Consider the following 20692-nt stretch of genomic DNA (forward strand, 5'->3'; position numbering starts at 1 on the left):
ACGGCATGAGGCTTTATTCCAGCGCGCGCTGGGGCTCAACCCGTACTCACTCACGCAGGAGTAGAGGAGTTGGGCCCCCAGCAAGCGGTTTTTCACCTATTTATATGCAAAAATCACACATCAGGGAGGGGGGTGGCATGCAGGAGGGGAGAGGAGAACAAAGAGATTTCAAAGGGGTCTGGTTCGTGTCTTGATAGGGCATTCCTCCTCGTGTTTTCACAACCTGTTTATCTCAAGGTTGATTGAAGCCTGGTTTACTCAGCCTGCCCTTTGTTGGGGCTATCTCCTGAAACAGCCTTAGGGAGGGCGTCATTCTCTCTGTTCCTATCTCTAGTGGGGGAAGCCTAGGGAGTTGAGATAAAATGGGCAGCTAGGCCTGGCAGCTGGGCCTGTGCAGTTTGTAACATTCTTTTATTCTTTCATTCCCCCATTTGCTTTTTGGTAAGTTCTAATCATGGAACTTCTGTCTCTAGACATTCCTTTTCGAAACTATCTCTCTGGCGGAGAGACTGGTATTGCTGCCTGAGCACTAGTACCTGCACAGCACTTATTCCTTCTCTGATAAAGGTGACCAGTCGGTTTAAGATACAGGGCCCAAGAGTAAGAATTAAAAGCAATATAATAAGAGGACCCATAAGGGTGGATATGAGGGTCCACTGAGTCCTGGACTTCTCTATTTTGCCTGGGCTGTCTTAAGCCGGGTGTGATGAAGCCATGTCGGGATCCCGTCGACCTGACTGCCGTGGGGGTGGTCCTTTCAGTCCTTGGGTGGCAAATTTCTTTACCCAAACAGTGTCACCAGGTTGGAAGGGATGAACCGGATACAGGCAGATCATCTTGGACGTGCTTCTGGTCTGCTTTCTGGGTAGACTGTAAAGCCTGAAAGAACTTGAGTAAACGGGTGAGATGAGTAGTACAGGGTCTGGAAGAGTCACTAGAATCTGTAAAGGCCCCACTGGTTTTAGGGCAGCCTCCTGGGCTGCTTTGTCTGCAGCCTAGTTCCCTCCTGCTTCTGGGGAGTCAGTGCCAGTTGGCCCATCGTCCTTGCTCTGCTCATGTCTGTCTAACTGCTTACTATATTACCTCAAGGATCCTGGCTCTGAATTCTTTCAGGGAAAATGGGCGTTGAATTCTCTTCTGTAGCTGCTTCGTGCTGAGGAGGGACAGAAGTTTCTCTCAGAGCCAAGAGATCCTTGCTATCTGTCAGAGGGACGATGAGGCCTGGGCACAGAAGGAGGTGGGCTTGTGACCTGGCAGAGACAAACTGTAACAATGGTCTGGTGGGAGGGAAAGAAAACATTTCAGTTTTAATAACCTCTGTTGAAATAGGATTTTTCTTCTTAAAACTCCTCTATGGCTATCAAAAAGCCAAATCAAGACCAATTTATTTACTGTATTCAATTTAGCCTGATGTTTGCATAAACACAACAAGAATGGTAACTGACTACCTGTGCTGGAATTTCATGATTGAATCTTAATGTGCCCCGTAGGGCCAGGAAGCCAAGCCATCCAGCTGCCATCAGGTCTGCCTGCTGTATCTGCTGCGTTAGGTGAATCCCTCACCTGTAGCAACTCCACCTGAGCCCACGCTCTAGGCTTTAAGGCCCATCTCAGTAGCCCTCCTACTCATTGCGGCCCAGAGTGTATGGGGTTCCGCAGGGATGCAGAGGCATCATTATTGCTCCCCTTCTACTCTTACCAACCGCCAGTGATGGTAGGGCATGGGCCTGACGCTTCAGCGCCAGCCATCTTCAGGGCTCCCAAGCAGGATACCAGGCTTTTCCTGTGGCACTTTTATTGGCTTCAAGTCTTCAGAGCTCAGACAGAACTCTTTAAAACATGATACTCCAGTCAAAGTTTTCATTAAATAAAACCACTACTGGAAACTGGTCTTATTGAATTTATGCAAAGAAATGTATTGCCATGACTTATTAAGCATTGCCAAATTTCAGAGGAATTATATAAGGAGAAAAACATACTGATCTGCTCTAAGATCTTCTGATTTTTCTTGTTACTGCTCTTTTATCATTTTCCCTAAGTACTTTGGCATAACTATTTACCCTCTGTTTAGGGAGGCAGAATGTAAATTATTTACTCTTTCTGACTTACTGGCCTGTATCATTTGATTAATTTTCTTTTAACATTTCTCTTCTCCTTCTTATTACATATACAACCTTTTTTAATTTCATGCTTTCAAATTAGCCTTTAAACCTTCTTTCTATGTCCTTAAAAAATGCATAACCATGCCTTAGACCTTCTATTCCAAACAAGCTTTTCCCAGTTTTCTACAGTTGAGGTTTTGTGTCACCTCTGACATGGGCATGGTCACACAGGCCCACAAGATAGTATACAGGCTGCCAACTATCAACTGTCTCTCGATAGAGACTAAAACCTGATGGGTATTCTCCTTTGCCCAGTTGGGCACCTGCCCTCTTGGCAGCTAGACACCCTTTACTTTTGGAGTTCACCCCACATAGTCCCCTTCCAGGACAGCTAACACATAGCTATAGCAATATTCCTCAGTGTGGGAGACTGGATATTTGCCAGTTACAGCTGCATTTAAACCTGTAAGAGAATTGAAGGTTAATACAACACATTAATACAATGAAACATAATAACATAATATTGGCATCATGGCCTCTTCAGGCAGTCAAATCCTCTGCTACTAAACATGAGATATGGCAGGGCTATACAAACGTTTTAGGGAGGTGACTAAAGTCCACACTTTGACCTTTCTATATAAGGTAAAATTGTCCTTGTCTTTCTGAAGCCATGTTTATGAAGATGCAGGCATCATCTGAGTCTATTATGCAATTTTCTGCAGGTATAGTCCTTTTCAAGTTGGGGTGAGTCCTGGGGTCGTGAACTTCTTTACCCATACCGAGTCCCCAGGCTGGAAAGGATGTACAGAGTCCGAGGTGGCACTGGCAGGGCATCTCGAACAAGCTTATGGATGGCTTGCAATTTCTGTAAGAGATCACATCCAAGTAAGGGGTACAGGCATTCTGGCATGACTAGAAACGAATGAGTTACCGTGTTCTTTCTGAGGTCCACAGTCCTCTTTGATGTCCAAGGAAAAAGGCAGTTTGTCTGGTGGCTCTTAGAACTGGTGTCTTCTTAGATGTTACTCGTCCCATTGGCTCTGTCAAGACTGAATAGGCTGCTCCAGAATCACCAGAAAATTATCCAGGGGTTTTATTTATCTACAAATAATTACACCTAAGTAGACATATAAACATCAAATAAACATCCATATTTACACCTTTTCAGTGAACAAGTACTTTTACAGTCTTGGGAATTTTGGCAGATAACAGGAACACTGCCCAAGTCCCCTGATGGGGGCCTGACAAGAACAGATGTGGGGGCCTTTGGCTGGGGGGTACAAAGTCTCCATTCTTTCTCTCTTGGCACTGCTAAGGACAGGATCATTGGAGAGGTCTCTTCACCTAGGCAAGGCTGTGCTGAGTCATCTGGGGCAAAAGTGGTTTCTGCTCAGTTTCCCTATTTTACTTGTCCCAGCTTACTGGTCTATTATGCATTCTATTTTCTTAAAATGTATTCTGGCACAGGAGAAGGTTGTTTGCTGCACAGAGGCAGCTAACCTCTACACAACTGGGCTCGGACATCTGCCCAGCAACCTGCAGCCTATAAGTTCAATATGCAGCCTCCGGTTTTTCTAACCCAACGAGGTTTCGGCCAGTCTGAGTCAGACTCCTCCTCCTCTCTTGGAGAATTTCAAAGTCCTGATAGCTCCCAGGTCCAGGGAGAGTGCCTTTTTTTGTTAACCCTTAGGGCCCTGCTTTTTGCCTTTTTACCAGTTCCCTTTGTGGCAGAGCAGCAACCAGGCCTCTTTCAAGGGAGCACACTGGAAGGAGATATTAACCCCTCCTCTTCCAGCCTAGGGTCTCCCAGGGGCCCAGCCAGAGCGTCCCCCAGCAAATCCCGGAAAGCCGCTGCCCTTTTGCAGTGGTATGGACTCAAGCAGGGGTTCACTGGATGTGGCCGGCAGCGAAGCGCTCACTGGCTTCTGCCTGCAGCTGCTCGCGCCCACAAGCTCTGCCCCGCAGGTGCCCGCCAGCAGCTGCTGCAGCTCCTGTAGGCTCTCCTTGACTGTGCACACGCCTCTTCTCCACCAGGGGCTTCCGGGCCTTGCGGGCAGCTCAGGCATTCAGCCCCACCCGCCCCCCTTCTTTGACCTGGCTCTCAGGGGCTGAGTCTGCCTGGCAAACAGTTCTAAATTACCAGGGGGGCTGCAGATTCTAGCTTTGTGCCTCCTCTGCTTTTCTAGCGGGAGTTTAGTTGTTTGTTTGTTTTTTATTCTTAGAAACCTTAATCCTTTAATGATTACCAAAAGTGAACATTCAGCAATTTTAGATTAATATTTATGAATATATTTTAAATGTACTTTTACTCTTAAGATATATCTAGCCCTTTTGTGATAAAACTAAGAACAGGTATCAGTATGATTCAGCATTGGAGGGGTTCAAAGAATAAACCAGGGCAGAGAAAGATTGTGATTACAGTTATTTTTTTGTAACCTTGAAGTTCATTGATAAGACCTGTTAGGTTTGCAGCCAGCAGCATAACTGCCACCCCCCCCCCCCCCCCCCCCACTTCTCTCAGCCCAGGCTGCTTTTCCTCACAGATTTTTTCTTTTTCTTTTTTTTTTTACTCTTTTATAAGCAATCTCAGAACTAAGCAATCTTGGAATTACAGCGATTTACAACCCAGGTAAGAGCAAAGAGCAACTGATAGACAGAAATTTATATTAACTAAGTGGGCTGATTCCTTCTGTAGTGGCGAGCAAAAGACTCTGAGAACTGCTAGAGATTCTTGCAGCCCACCGCGGGTCCAGTCCAAACGTTCAGCCAGATGAATTAACAGAAATGCAAAATAAATCAAAGTAACTTTCACTTTACACAGACTAGTAATGAGCAGCCAAAATAGATAAACACTCGTATTCACGCTCTCAGTAGACTAGCCCAGACTGAAGCTGAGCAGATAAACAAAACAATGCCCAACTCCCCAGACGGGCGTGGGGGCACTCCTGGCACCCATGTCCCAGAACAGAATTCTTGACCAACGTTTTGGTGAGAACCTACCGGAGGAGTTAAGACTGCATCCAGTCCCCCCTTTTGGTAGCAAATTGGCTAGTTCCACACAAACAAACAGCTGTTCACTCATGCTTCCTCAGTGTTTTAGCATTCATTTTAATTTTACAATCTCTATTGTATTCCTTTAAAAAATTTTTCAACATGTAATTAAGAACAGCAGGTTTACTTTGTCCCGACCTCATGATGATCGGTGATGAGAGACAGACAAGGGAGGGGTGACCTGTTTTCACATATTTTCACTCAGGTACCCGCCTGACCAAAGTTGTGGAGCCACACAAAGGAGAGGAGCGGGCAGGCCCCCTCCCTCCACACTCGCACACTTTCACCAGACATTCATTCAGCAAAGGCATTTAGCCACCACAACACACAGTTTTTCTCAATCAGTAACATTTTTAAGAATAACCTTCAAAAATGCAAGACATAAGTTTTTTATCATTTGAATTCAGTAAGCTTCAAGGTCCCAAGTTCTCAGCAGTTCTGGAAAACCACACCTGAGGCTGGCAAGCAGGTTTGACCCAGCCCTTGACTTTAAAACGACCATAATGCTTAAAGGAGTAGTTTGAGTCTGTCCCATAGCGTCCGTCCAGTGAGTCCACAAAATCAAACAAAAGAACACAGACACCAAACAAACAAACAAAGACACCTAAGAACAGCCTTCCGACCCCACGGAAGAAAAACTGAGTCTGTCCCATAGTCAGTTCGTATGCCACCAAAAACACAAATAACACAGAAGTTGCAGACAGGAGGACCCACTTCCCCCTCCTCGTCTGCCACAAACACGTAGCGGAATCAGACGGGCGTGATCCTGACAATCTCTGATCCAACAGCTGAAGCCGATCAGCGCCCTTACTAAAGGAGACTACCAGGCGTCCCTGGCTCTCCACCACCCTTGGGGCGTCCCCCAGGGCTGCAACCTGTGGTCCTCCAGGCACGTCTACCGACCACTGTTCGGCCACTCTCACGAGTTGCCGAACGGCTGCCAAACCGAAAACGAAAGTGCGCACTCAAATCCAGACCGCTTGACAAACACAAGACAAAGACAAACAACTCGGGGCCCTCCTTACCTCCAAGGTCGGCTCCGCGGATGAGGGGTGGCCGTCTGATCCAGGACGAGCCCCCAAATGTGAGGACCCCGCAGGGGGACCCTCGCTCTGTCCCACCGACCGACGGCGACCCCAATCAACCACAGGAGACGTCACTTGATGCAAACGGCATGAGGCTTTATTCCAGCGCGCGCTGGGGCTCAACCCGTACTCACTCACGCAGGAGTAGAGGAGTTGGGCCCCCAGCAAGCGGTTTTTCACCTATTTATATGCAAAAATCACACATCAGGGAGGGGGGTGGCATGCAGGAGGGGGAGAGGAGAACAAAGAGATTTCAAAGGGGTCTGGTTCGTGTCTTGATAGGGCATTCCTCCTCGTGTTTTCACAACCTGTTTATCTCAAGGTTGATTGAAGCCTGGTTTACTCAGCCTGCCCTTTGTTGGGGCTATCTCCTGAAACAGCCTTAGGGAGGGCGTCATTCTCTCTGTTCCTATCTCTAGTGGGGGAAGCCTAGGGAGTTGAGATAAAATGGGCAGCTAGGCCTGGCAGCTGGGCCTGTGCAGTTTGTAACATTCTTTTATTCTTTCACAACCATAAAATTATTTTCGTTTTTACTTCATAACTGCAATGTTGCTACTGTTATGAATCGCAATGTAAATATCTGATGTGCAGAATGGTCTTAGGCGAACCTTGTGAAAGGGTGGTTCAACTGCCAAAGGGGTCGCGACCCACAGGTTGAGAACCGCTGATATAACACAAACAGATAATTATTGTTAAAGCGAAATAAAGAAGAAATATTTTAAGGTAAAAGAAAAAATATTGTATGGATCAAAAGCAAGGTCAATAGCTTACTGGAAGAGTTGGACTATTTTATGAAAGTGACTTTTGAAATGAGACTTAATGTTTTAGTGGGATGTATGAATTCAACAAGCAGCAATGGGCCAGAGAAAATGCCTAAAGAAGATTATCACACAAAGCACAGAGATGGGTGGCTGAGAGTGTGTGGTAGAAAACACAGTTTGAAAACAAGTTATGCATGGTCTTATCATAAGATTATCTAATTTGTATTGTATTCTTAAGAGGTTTTAAGTACAAGATTAACCAGTTTGTCCTGTAGGCAGAATTGAGAATGACTTGATCATGCCTTCCCATGAGGAGCTTCATTCTGAGAGACAATGACTGAATGGAAAAGTAATCTTGGCAATTTATATAAATACAGAATCTCAATTCTTCAGAGGATTTGTGTCCTAGATACTCTGTTAGAAGCTATCAAATCTGTGATGTTCAGTATCTGAATGAAATTTTTTATCTTATTTTTAAGTTTTAAGACTGAAGGGAGTCTTATTGACTATATTATTTAACTATCTTACGCTTTAATCTCTGTAATTTCTTAATTAACATACACTGAGTCCATTGTATTAAAATACCTGGGAGATCTATAGTCATTATATTCCAGCCACAATGACTTTCTTTCTCTTCCTCAAAAATGTAAAGCACATCTTCACATCCAAGTCATTAGAACTCTGCTGTTCACTTTGTCTGAAATGCTTGCCAGTCATTCTTGGCACACCTGATTCATCCTCAACTGGGTGAGCTCATTCCCAGCACAATTGTCAGCTCTCCAGAGGCCTTTTCCAAACATCCAGTCTTTGGCAATACTCTTTACAGTCACTATCTCCATTACTGTGTTTTATTGTGCTTATAGGACTTATCTCTGAAATTACTTTGTTTACTCATTTGGAAACATCTTGATTAAAGCCAATTTTAAACCTACAATTATATTAAGATGAAATGATAGTTAGTAAAGGATTATCCAAGGTCTATCAATGAAGTCTGGCCATAGTGGTGTGTCATAAAAATACAAAAGATTGAAGAAATAAGGAGTATTCAATAGTAACAAGTGTGAAAGAATAGTCAAAAAGGCTGAGGATTGCCTGGCCAATGTGGCTCAGTGGTTGAGCATAGACCTATGAACTAGGAGGTCATGGTTTGATCCCCAGTGGGGGGCATGCAGGAGGCAGCTGATCAATGATTCTCTCTCATCATTGATGTTTCCATGTCTCTCCCTTCCTCTCTGAAATCAATAAAAATATTTTTTAAAAGAATAAGGCTGAGGACTGAAAGTAGATTATTTGGCAAAAAAAAGAGAAGAGATATTGAATTTGAGACAGTAATTTTGTTCTTTAATTTTTAACTATAATTCAGTCAATTTCTCTTGGGAATAAAAAATCCTGATTTATAAAATCAATAAGCAATTAAATTAGATGATATTTAAATCTCCCTCCCCTCCCCACTAGTCCTAACTAATATAAGATCCAAATGGTTTTTTAATAATTCAGAAACCTAAATAAGAATGGTTGAATTAATATTGAATATTTATTCAATCATCATTGAATTTGTTATTAGGGCATTGGTGAGCCTGGTGAAAAGCTAATCAGTTGAGATGGGGTAGGAGATGGTGATACTGGTTTTAATCAGCTAAAAAGTGAGTGAAACTTCAATAGGTTTCATTACCTCTGGGATAAGAGAAAGCCATGCTTTCTCTTTAGGGGATGTTTATACCCTTTTGTTATCTTATGGTCTCTTTCTGCAGTTCTTCCCCGAGGGAAATGCCCTCTTAGTTGAGCAAACTCACCATGCCTTAGAGGAGAGAAGGTAAGGACAGCTACTATTTTATTGGATTGTGTTACTATAATTTCTGGGTTTTCTGATATAGCAGGAATTAAGTGTTACTTCACAAGTAATGACTAAGCAATTCAAAGTAGAAGTAGACCTAGTTATTAGAAATGCTTTTCAACAATTTTGGGTAAAAAAATGAGGCATTTAGAGAAATAGTCTGAAAACATTTTTAAAAAGCCCAAGAATTGTTTTTTTGAACAGGAAAATCTTGACCATATTTGGAAGCTACATCAGAAGATTGAGAGAACTCATGATACAAGAAGAAGGTGTAAATGGAGAAGCAGATAGAGCAGGCAGTGAAGGTGAGGAAGAATCTCAGTAATAATTGAAATCAACACTAAAGTGGAGAAGGCACTCTAATTCCTCTGAACTAAACGACCAAGGGGTAAAGATAGTTCCAATATAAAGTAATGAAGAGGTGAACAAAGTATGCATCTGATGAATTTAATCACCTGTGACCTTTATTTTATCATGAAGTAGAAAACAGGATTGTAAGTAGGGATTTAATTCATCATTATCATAAATTCACCACCCAAAATGAGAGCCAGGGCCTTCACAATGTCTTTCATCTAAACATTAGGTCACCACCAGTCCTTCTCTGTGTCTCCTTTCATTGTAGTAAGTGTTATCTCAAATCTCATGTCCAGCATTCTCTTTTTGTCTCTATTATATAGCTGTATTAAATACACAAGTAGTCCTCAAACGTTGATTTTTTTTTTTTTGAGTTTTTAAATGTTAGAAAGGAGTATCATGATATGTAATCTTAGGACTGTCTTTTTTCACTTAATATTAGATTGCTGAGTTATCCTTTTTGTTGTATGTCCTTCTGATTGCTTTGTTTTGATTGCTGGAGAAAGTCCCTTTCTGTGAATATTTATCCACTCCACTGTTGATGGACATAAGGGTGGTTTCCAGTTTTTACTCTATTGTGAATAGTGCTGCTCTTACATTTTACATGTGTAAAACTTTCTTTGGGATATGTTCTTTTCATAGTAAGAAAACAAAAAAGATCTTGTATTTTTATATCCTTTATTGTACTTGTGCAATAATTTTCTTGAGTTTTCTTTCTATAATCTATACTAATAAAAGGATATCTATAATCTATGCTAATTAGACCGGACGTCTCCCAGACAACCTTCTGGACGTCCTTCCTGAAAAAGCCAGGCCCCAGTGAAGCTGCCCAGAGTCCCAGGCACCTGCAGCTGTGGCCGGCCCCGGGGGAAGCCGGCCCGGGTCCTAGGTGCCTGCGGCCGGCCAGAGGGAGGGAAGCCTGGGTCCCGAGTGTGGGGGCCAAAGCAGAGGCAGTTAGGGGCAATCAGGCCAGCAGGGGAGCAGTTAGGGGTGATCAGGCAGGCAGGCAGAGGTGGTTAGGGGCTATTAGGCAGGCAGGCAAGCAGTTAGGAGCCAGTGGACCCGGATTGCGAGAGAGATGTCCAACTGCCAGTTTGACCCGATCCCGCACCGGGCCTCTAGTCAGAAAATAAAAACTTATTTTTAATTTTCTTAACGTTGAAAGAAAAAAGATGCAACTCCAGCAACAGTTTCAGCATTCACTGGCAAAATGCATGATTAAAGAGAGACTAAAGAATGAGGACCACCTGGCAAAATATTGGGGCGAGATGAGAATGGCTTGACTAAAGCAGTGATGGGTAGAGGCAGTGTGGTGTCATTATCCCAGAGCCCAAAGCAGCTGAGCCCCCTGGACACAGAGCAGGGACCTACAACACATTCATGCACCTGCATGAGAGGGAGTAGGAAAGAGAAACAACTAACCTAAAAGCATAGAAGGTTGAATAGGTCACTGCTTTGATGCTAATTAAAGGTCAATGAAGGAAGATCTGATATAGACACACTGAAGAGTTCAGTTTCCTCTAGCTGGTAATAGCCAAGTCTAGAGGCACAAAGAGTGATATGGGGAGTGGCAGCATTTACAGAACCCATAGACATAGACATACTTTATAATTTGGACTGAGGGCTATCCAGGAGGGTGGGCCTCAATTCTTGGGTCTGAATATTGTGGATGAAAGGGGCCACATGCTGACCTGACAAGCTCAGGAGAGGCCTGCATAGCAGTCTTGCAGACTCAGAGACCTAAATTAACCACAAAGGATGGTCTGAAATTAAACTTTAACTAAAAGCAGTTATGGTGGGCAGTTACTTCCTAGGCCAGTATCTTCACTGATAAGGTCAACTGAGCCCATCTGTCTTTTTGCATCTAAGATAACATATCCTTGGGATGTCTGGGTAACTTGTGACTTCCCTTTTTATGGAGCCCCTGGGGCACAGCCAGGTGTGCTGGGCCCAGGACAGATACCACAGATTCCTTCATCATCATGTTAATTGTTCCTGCACCCACCTAAGTATGTGTCCATCATTTTACTTTTTATCCTATCCCAGAGGTTTCCCCCCTTCGCTTAATCCCACCTCCTTAAATCTGTCACCAATGAGAATGAGTTTCATGTAACCCACCTATGTTCCTCCTTTGATTGCAAATGTATAAATACGGATGTAACCCTGCCATTCTCCGGAGCACTATCTCAATTCGTTGAGGTTCTGCTTCCCGGCATATGTCGACAGTTTGGCTCAAATAAACTCACAAAAATTCTTTACAGGTTTCAATGTTTTTTTTTGCGTTAACAATATAAAGTTAGGGTTTTAGAAATAGCCTTAGCAAATTCATATGGGATAAAACAAGCCCTCAGGCCTCAGAGTTCATTTAATGGGTGAAGTTTGCAGGCATGGGAGGCCAGGAGACTTGCCCAGGGAATTCATTAAAATCTTGTTTCCTAGAGCAGCATTTCCAGGGAAGGTTATGTCCGCTGAGGGGATGAGACCAAATAGCTCCCCCAAGACAGGGTCCTAGCTCACTGTTGCCCGAGGGACAGTGAAACTGGGCACCAGAGGGCCTCCTTTGGGCAGCTCCTCCTTGTGCCCTTTTTACCAAATCTCTGCTGTGTTCATCTTCGATCTGGACCCCACCAGAATGGGAACACATGGAAATCTGAGAACCTCGAGTCAGAACTCAGCCAGAACCACGCCAAGGCTGTGAGGCTTTCACACAGAGAGAGTAGATGAGATAAGTCTGCAGCGATTCCACTCCTGGCTTCCCCAGGAAGCTGCTCTAGGTTTTCAGCTTCCTGTCTGCATCCATCTCTACCCTGCGGGAGAATGTGCCATACCAGTAACTAAAGGAATTGCTGACCTCTGATCTCAGACACAGCCATAGGCTCACCTACACTCCACTCTGCCAGAAGAACCACCTCCTCTTTCTCTGACTTTTATAAAACATCTTCATCCCTCAAGTAAATCACAGGGCAGTAGGTGTGGTCTGGCAGCTGAGCCCTTGCTCCTCTCAGGTAAGGACTCTGTCTCTGTTCCAATGAAATTATGTGGAGCCTGGAAGTCGTGAAACCTCACTGCTTTGCTTCTCAGACTTTCTAGACCCTCAGGATGTATAGCTCACCCACTCCCTTCTACACTCTAGGCACCCTGTCCATGTGGGTACATCCACAATCCATCCACAATCCAATGCTTACCAATTCTTAGCTCCGTCTTGTTAATTGGCTGGGTCTGACCACTTCCTATGAAGTATAACAGTACCCCATCTGTTAACCTTAGTCTCTGCTGACTTTCTGAGGTTCCCACCACCAGCAATTTTCCAGGGAGCTCTTCCTCTGTAGACCCAGTGTGTGTCCTCTGGCCTTTATTTTTAGGTGTTCCTAAAAATCAGATTCAAGGGGAGGAAGGCAGAAAGGTAGAACCCAGAGTCCTAAGGATCACCACGCCACCTAAGCCCTTTTTTTCTGCTCTTTAAAACTCTGTCTACACTCCAGGTGCAGAAATCAGGATAAATGTGCCCACCTAATTATTTTCTTCCCTTTATTACTCTATTACTCCCTTTATTACTGACCAGACCTGGGTTCCTATGTGTCCTGGTAAAGTCTCAGTACTTACCTTTGGACCTGAATTATCCTGGCCTCTAATAGTGCCCTAAAAAAAAATATCATTTAGAATCAGTTAAAGTGCCTCTTCCCCATATGTCTGTGTGACACTAAAGTCCAAAGTCACAGAAAGAAAAAAGCCAATTAAAATAATAAAGTTTTAAAAACATACTGAGCAATGATACAGAAAAAATAACATAAAAATATGCTTACCAATTCTTAGCTCCGTCTTGTTAATTGGCTGGGTCTGACCACTTCCTATGAAGTATAACAGTACCCCATCTGTTAACCTTAGTCTCTGCTGACTTTCTGAGGTTCCCACCACCAGCAATTTTCCAGGGAGCTCTTCCTCTGTAGACCCAGTGTGTGTCCTCTGGCCTTTATTTTTAGGTGTTCCTAAAAATCAGATTCAAGGGGAGGAAGGCAGAAAGGTAGAACCCAGAGTCCTAAGGATCACCACGCCACCTAAGCCCTTTTTTTCTGCTCTTTAAAACTCTGTCTACACTCCAGGTGCAGAAATCAGGATAAATGTGCCCACCTAATTATTTTCTTCCCTTTATTACTCTATCCATTTATCTTTTTAATTAAGCAAAAGCAAAAGTATTTCAAGGCAAATATTTACTGAGAACGGTGCTAGCACTTATCTTTGAATTTGTCTTTTTGTTGATGTCAATAGGCAAAGAAGGTAGTCCAACCAATATTTCTTAGGTTAAACCTACCGTTTGGGCTTTGTGATGCAAAGGAAAGATCTCAGACCCCAAGGAATGAAAGGACAGTTTTATAGAGGGTGTTTTTCTGGCTTGCTTCTTGCCCAGATTTTATTGTAGCAAAAGGGCAGGCGGGATATTCTTGAATTATGATTCAGTGTCCTGGCCTTTACAATGTTATTCCCTTTCTCTATTACACCCTGACCCTTTCTTTCTTAACAATCTCCTATTCAGCCTCAGCCTGTAGTTTATATGTCACTTCCTCAGAGAATCTGTTCCTGAAACCTCACTTACATGGACTCAGAGTATGTTTTCTTTTCCTTCACATATTAATCATCACCAGTGGATGTGTGTTGGTGCTTAAATAACTGTTTTTCACAGTTATAGTGCCTGATACATTATAGGTCCTTTGTAAATATTTTTGGAATGGATAAAAAGAGGTACATCAGATGAGGCTTCTTATTTCAGGATTTTATCATCCTATCCCTTAAAAAGGTCCCAACTCTAAGATGATCAGGATGATGACATAATAGAAGATAAGAAGATTAAAAGCAGATGATACAAGAATAAATGAAGAATTTGGTCATGAATTCTTCTCTTCTCTTTTAGAGTGACTCCTAAGTCCTTCATCCAACTGTGAAGGATCTATAGTCATAAAGAGCAAGCTAAGTGAACACTATCCCACAGACCCACTCACTCCATTTTCTCTCCCCCTTAACCCCTCCCACGAGTACTATCATATGGTTCAGGGTACAGCAGGACCAGCATCCTTCATCATTTCGTCAGATTTGTAAGACAGAGGAATCTGATTTTCCTGATCAGTGTCTTGCTTTTACTCTCAGGTGATGGTAAGGTTTGGGGCCTTCTCTATAAAGTCTCCTGTTTTATCGCTCTCCTCTTCTATCAGATGCCCTAAACACAAACACCTTGCCACACCTTTGCAAATAGCATCTATTACATTTTCGCTTGATTCGTCCTGAGGAAATATCTTGTTACTATCTGCAAAGAAGCAAACACCTTTTGTACTTTTTCTGCAGATTTCCTTCCAAGATCTATACCAACCTGATTTCTTTTTCCCTCCAGAAGGGTAGCAGTGTGCTCACCGAAGATGTGAGCACAGTTCAAGAACACAAGAGAGCAAGTTTTCCAAGAAATGAGAGGCCCCTGTTCAGGAAGCTGTCAATGACAGTGAGACTGGAAAGTGAAGGCAGATGTCACATCTGCAAGGTAGATGTCACGTGTGAGGAGAAGATGTCATAGAGCTTTATTATAAGAAAACTTCAACACTGAATTGGAATCCAAGTATATTTTAAGCAGAAAACCAGCTAGATTTTAAACCAATGCCCACTGTATTTCTTTATTATGAAGACAGATATATTTTTATCTATCTACAAAGAATGCTTGTCTGAGCTCATGTTTTTGGATATCTTATTTAAAGGGAATTCTTAATGATTAGCTATTAGCAACATGTTTTACCATAACAATAAGATTCAAAAAGTCAGAAGTCATAAAGCAAACATAGGTACAAAGAGGAACAGGTACCATCTCATGGGATTCCTGTTGGCCACCCCATAGTGACAGAAGACAATAGATAAGGAGGGTGAACTCCCTGAGAAAGGGTTTCACTGAGAATCCATTTGGTTCTAGGCAACTGAAGAGAATGGAGCATGGGAACTCCACCCTGGAAAGTGGCTTCATATTGATGGGGATTCTGAAGGACAGTGAGTCTCCTGAGCTGCTCTGTGCCATCATCACAATTCTGTACATGTTGGCGCTGACCAGCAATGGCCTGCTGCTCCTGGTCATCACAATGGACACCCGGCTCCACGTGCCCATGTACCTCCTGCTTGGGCAGCTCTCACTCATGGACCTCCTCTTCACGTCTGTTGTCACTCCCAAGGCCCTAGTGGATTTCCTTCGCAGTGAAAACACCATCTCCTTTGGGGGCTGTGCCCTTCAGATGTTTCTGGCACTGACTCTGGGTGGTGCAGAGGACCTCCTACTGGCCTTCATGGCCTATGACAGGTATGTGGCCATTTGTCATCCTCTGAACTACATGGTCCTCATGAGTACAAGGGTCTGCTGGCTCATGGTAGCCACATCCTGGATCCTTGCATCCCTGAATGCTCTAGGGCATACCTTGTATACCATGCACTTCCCCTTCTGCATGTCCCGGAAAATAAGTCATCTGCTTTGTGAGATCCCTCCTCTGCTGAAGTTGGCCTGTGCAGATACCTCCATATATGAGCTCATGGTGTATGTGACAGGTGTGACTTTCCTTTTGCTCCCTCTTTCTGTCATTGTTGCCTCCTACACACTAATCCTATTTACTGTGCTCCACATGCCCTCAAATGAGGGGAGGCAGAAAGCCCTGGTCACCTGTTCTTCCCACCTGACTGTGGTCGGGATGTTCTATGGAGCTGCCACGTTCATGTATGTCTTGCCCAGTTCCCTGCACAGTCCCAAGCAGGACAACATCATCTCCGTTTTCTACACAATTGTCACTCCAGCCCTGAACCCCCTCATCTACAGCCTGAGGAATAAGGAGGTCATGGGGGCCTTGAGAAGGGTCATGGGAAAATATATGCTGCAGACACATCCCACCTTCTAGGGAGGGATCATGGCTTGTCTCTCTAACTTTCCTTCTCTAAATCACAATTTTATACACAGCTAGTCTTTATATGATACTCTGTGTGAGATGATACAAATATTTAAAATATTTTTCATTTCCATTCTACTGTGTAGCTGGTCAGTATAGATACTTAAACTGCACTCAGATGGGATATGTACCCTGACCTTGGAAGCCCATGTTGTACAAGGAATAAAAGAAGAAAAGCATGGAATGGATATCCTAGACTCCCTCTGTAGTAGAACTTTTTTTCTGGCATAATTACCATGGTTATGACAGGGAACTATGTTTTCAATTCAGTGTCATGTAGCAGTGACAAGCAGTAATAGTTTTAGGCTGCCTAATCTCCAATAGTCTGTTAACATCAGAGGAGGACTGCCGTGACCTCCACGGCAAGGTTCAGGATCTGAAGGAGGGGCCAATGCACAAGTGAAAATGCTATACAAGAAATATGAATTTGGAAGGCATGAGGGACCATGTGGAAATCTCTTTTCCTGAAGAGGTACACCGAAACTGGATCCTGTCTGCTTTTTATTCACTCTGGATACACATTTGCCCTTTAGCAATGCATACAGGCAGATCAAAGGTAAAGTTTGGTAAACAATGTAAGGATTATCAGGTCAGGAAATTGCCTTGAGCCATTGCAATCACAGTAGGAGCAAAACTTGTATTGATATTCAGCCCTGCTGAATATCAAAGTCCATTGGCCTTCCAAAGTCTACTGTTTGCTTTTGCCTCTGGCAGAGGACTGCTTCTTTTAAATTAGATTCTAGGACAACCAATAAAGAGAAGTATCCTCAGAAGATACAATGGGCTTCTTGGTTACTAGGTAAATGGTTGTTTTAGCAATTACTTAGAAAGAATAATAGGTTTATACTCCAGATTTAAGTAGAAAATCCATATTGAATATATCAATACAGAAATATAGGTTGTATTTATGTTGAAATAGTGAAAAAGGCTAGCTGGTGCATTTGTATACTGCTTAAACCTAAAAATTAAAGAGAATTTCATATTCTTGAGGTGAGTATATGTATAGATCTGTATCCACAGGAAAGGAGGAGTCATATGTAAACCACTATTTAGTTAACTTAAATGTGGTTTATTTTACCATTTGATTTATTGGTGTTGGAAAATTTAGAACAAAAGCTTGGAACTTAAATCTGTTCAGAAGCTCCAAAATATCCTGGCTTACATAGTAGGAATGATTGCTAGGATAGAGCTCTGTTAAATCTCAAAATACTCTTTTCTTGACAGAAGTCATCTTAATTGCTTAAACTATACAGTAAAACCATCATGTATATGCTAAAGCTATTCTATAAAATTAAACCAAGTTCATTATCAAAACTAAGAAAATTCAGAAATTTAGACAGAAGCAAAAATCACCTGTAAAGTTTTCCTTTCTTTTTTTTGGGGGGGGGGGTGGGTGGAGTGGGGTAATATGTATTTTACAGAATTTTTATGTACATATTGATTAAAGTCTTGCTTTTTTATTATTTAAAATCTGGTGAACCTTTTTCTTTGTTAAGAGGAACCACTATAGTTTTGGGTTAAGGAGTTAAGGGGGTGGAGGGGGGTCCAGAGTGCTGAGTGTGAATCTCTGCTCCCCCTTTATCATCTGTGTGTCTTTGGATGTTAGACTGAACTTTGTGCCTTAGTTGCTCATCTTAAAAGTAGTGATAATAATAGGACTCTTGATGATGTCATGATGTTTTTAGGATAGCTGAGTAAGATAATAAATATCAAGTGCATAGATGAGAGCCTGGCAAATAATGCTTAAAAACATGCTGACTATTATATGAATAAATACTAAATAGTTTCAAAAAAACTTAATTTTTAAAGTTGAGGTATAATTGACATATCCTAAATAATAAAAGGCTAATACACAAATTGACCGAATGGTGAAACAACCAGTCGTTATAACGAGCACTGACCACCAAGGGGCAGATGCTCAACTCAGGAGCTGTTCCCTGGTGGTCAGTGTGCTCCCACAGGGGGAGGACTGCTTAGCCAGAGCCAGGCTCATGGCTGGCAAATGCAGCAGCAGTGGCAGGAGCCTCTCCTGCCTCTGTGGCAGCTCCCGGACTGCAAGAGGGCATAAGCCAGGCTGAGGATTCCCCGCACACCCCCAAGTGTACAAATTTCATGCACCGAGCCTCTAGTACAGCCGTGGGCAAACTACGGCCCTCGGGCCGGATCCAGCCCGTTTGAAATGAATAAAACTAAAAAAAGAAAAAGACCGTACCCTTTTATGTAATGATGTTTACTTTGAATTTATATTAGTTCACACAAACACTCCATCCATGCTTTTGTTCCGGCCCTCCGGTCCAGTTTAAGAACCCATTGTGGCTCTCGAGTTGAAAAGTTTGCCCACCCCTGCTCTAGTAACATTGTATTAATTTCAACATAATGATTCTATATTTATATATATATTACAAAATGATCACCACAGTAAGTCTAATCAGTATCTATCATCATACATATTTACAATTTTTTTCTTGTGATAAGAACTTAAGATTTACTTTCTTAACAACTCCAAATATATAACACATTACTACTAACTATAGTCACCTTGCTGTCCATTATATCCCCATGACTTAATTATTTTATAACTGGAAGAAAAGAACAATTTTAAATGACGGCATGATATATCATTATATGAGTTCTCTGTACTATATTTAGGCATTTATTAAACTTAGTACCTACTCAATTTTCTTATACGAGTGTTTGATTTTATATTAGGTCAGATTTCTAGAACTGAAATTGCTGATTGTGATTGTGTTTAACTCATAGGCAAAGAAACTATTTAAAATTCTTGTCACAAGCTCTAGCTGGTTTGGTTCAGTGGATAGAGCATTGGCCTGTGGACTGAAGGGTCCCAAGTTCGATTCCAGTCAAGGGCACATGCCTGGATTGTGGGCTCAATCCCCAGTAGGGGACATGCAGGAGGCAGCCAATCAAAGATTCTCTCTCATCATTGATGTTTCTATCTTTCTCACCCTCTCCTTTCCTCTCTGAAATCAATTTTTAAAAAAGGTTAAAAAAAATTCTTGTCACAAAGAGCCAAATTACTTATCACAAAGTTAAAAACACTTTAATGTATGTGGGTGTTCCTGCCTCACTATACTCTTTCTAGTGCTGACTAATCTTATGAACTCTCTTTGCTAATTTATTAATGTATTAATACAATATAAAAGATGTTTTCATTTATATTACTTATTTTTTCTGATCCTAATAATTTTTTGTAGCTCTCATAGTCAAGAGACATAATTTGACAGTTATATATGTAGCAACATTTATTTTCAGTTATTATTAGCTATGTGATAGGATTTGTTGGCTACGGAAGTGTTTCCATATTTATGTAGTTATATCCATCTTTTCCTTTTTATCTTTCAGGCGATTCTACCCTTATAATTCCCATTCTAGTTCAGAAAATATCTACATATATTTATTTTAGATTTGCTTAGTCGTTTAGCAATAAGTGATATTTAATTTTATTTTTTTAAAAATATATTTTATTGATTTTTTACAGAGAGGAAGGGAGAGGGATAGAGAGTTAGAAACATCGATGAGAGAGAACATCGACCAGCTGCCTCCTGCACAACCCTCACTGGGGATGTGCCCACAACCAAGGTACATGCCCTTGACCAGAACCGAACCCAAAGACCCTTCAGTCACAGGCCAACACTTTATCCACTGAGCCAAACTGGTTAGGGCTGGTATCTCCATTCTTAAAGAACCACATTTCCCAAACCACATTTCCTCTCCTGGTAGACATTTCTCAGAGCAAATTGTCTATACCCATAGCTTCCATACCATTTTCTACCATCACGACACATGCCCATGTAATCAGGCTTCCTGCTCACTCCAACCCTGCTCACTCCACCTGCACCACAGTTGTGCTTGTGAAAATGAGCAACAATATTCATGTTGCAAATTCAGTACTGCTTCCCAGTCTTTATCGTGCTCAAACTTTCAGCCACATATGACACAATTGACCACTCTCTCCTTGAACCACCTTCTTTTTCCAGTTTCCCCACTGGACTCAGGATGCACTTAGCCCACTGTTCCTCTTCAACATGGCATCGAAATATTGAAGGGCCTCATGGCTTCATTGCAAGCCTCCTTTCTTCTGACTCAACACCCTCGGCTGTGGTAAGGTCATTTCATGGATTTAAATTCCATCTACATTCACTCCGAGTGATGTGACCTCTTCTGAAGCCCAAACTCATTTAGCTAGCTGCTGATGTAACCTCTTTGCCTTGATGCCTTAAGCATTTCCCATTTAATCCAAAATGTAATGCTTGGTCCATGCCCCTAAAATTTGTTCTTCCCAGAATTTCTCTTGTTATAAAAAGACAACATTATTATTTTCACACTTGATCGAGGTAAAAATCAATATATAATCCTGGTTTTCTCTTTTTATCTTACTACTCCCTAACAAGAAGGTCCTTGCCTCCACAACAGTACAAATTTGTTATTTCTATCTTAATTACTACTGAGCAAAACTGTTAAGTCTACCTATCAGATTGAACTTTTGGTGCAAACGCCTACGTTAGGATTAAAACAAACACTAGAGTGC

At 42.3% G+C, this 20692-nt stretch overlaps 1 protein-coding gene across 1 annotated transcript; it reads left to right on the forward strand.

Annotated features, from left to right (window-relative positions):
• Positions 1-15144: 15144 nt before the first annotated feature.
• Positions 15145-16095, forward strand: LOC118663335 (olfactory receptor 2AG2). Its single transcript, XM_036322816.1, has one exon. It carries the CDS (start codon positions 15145-15147, stop codon positions 16093-16095), a length of 951 nt encoding a protein of 316 aa, XP_036178709.1.
• The last annotated feature ends 4597 nt before the right edge of the window (positions 16096-20692 follow it).

Source organism: Myotis myotis, unplaced genomic scaffold, assembly GCF_014108235.1.
Source record: "Myotis myotis isolate mMyoMyo1 unplaced genomic scaffold, mMyoMyo1.p scaffold_m19_p_10, whole genome shotgun sequence".
Lineage (NCBI taxonomy): Eukaryota > Metazoa > Chordata > Mammalia > Chiroptera > Vespertilionidae > Myotis > Myotis myotis.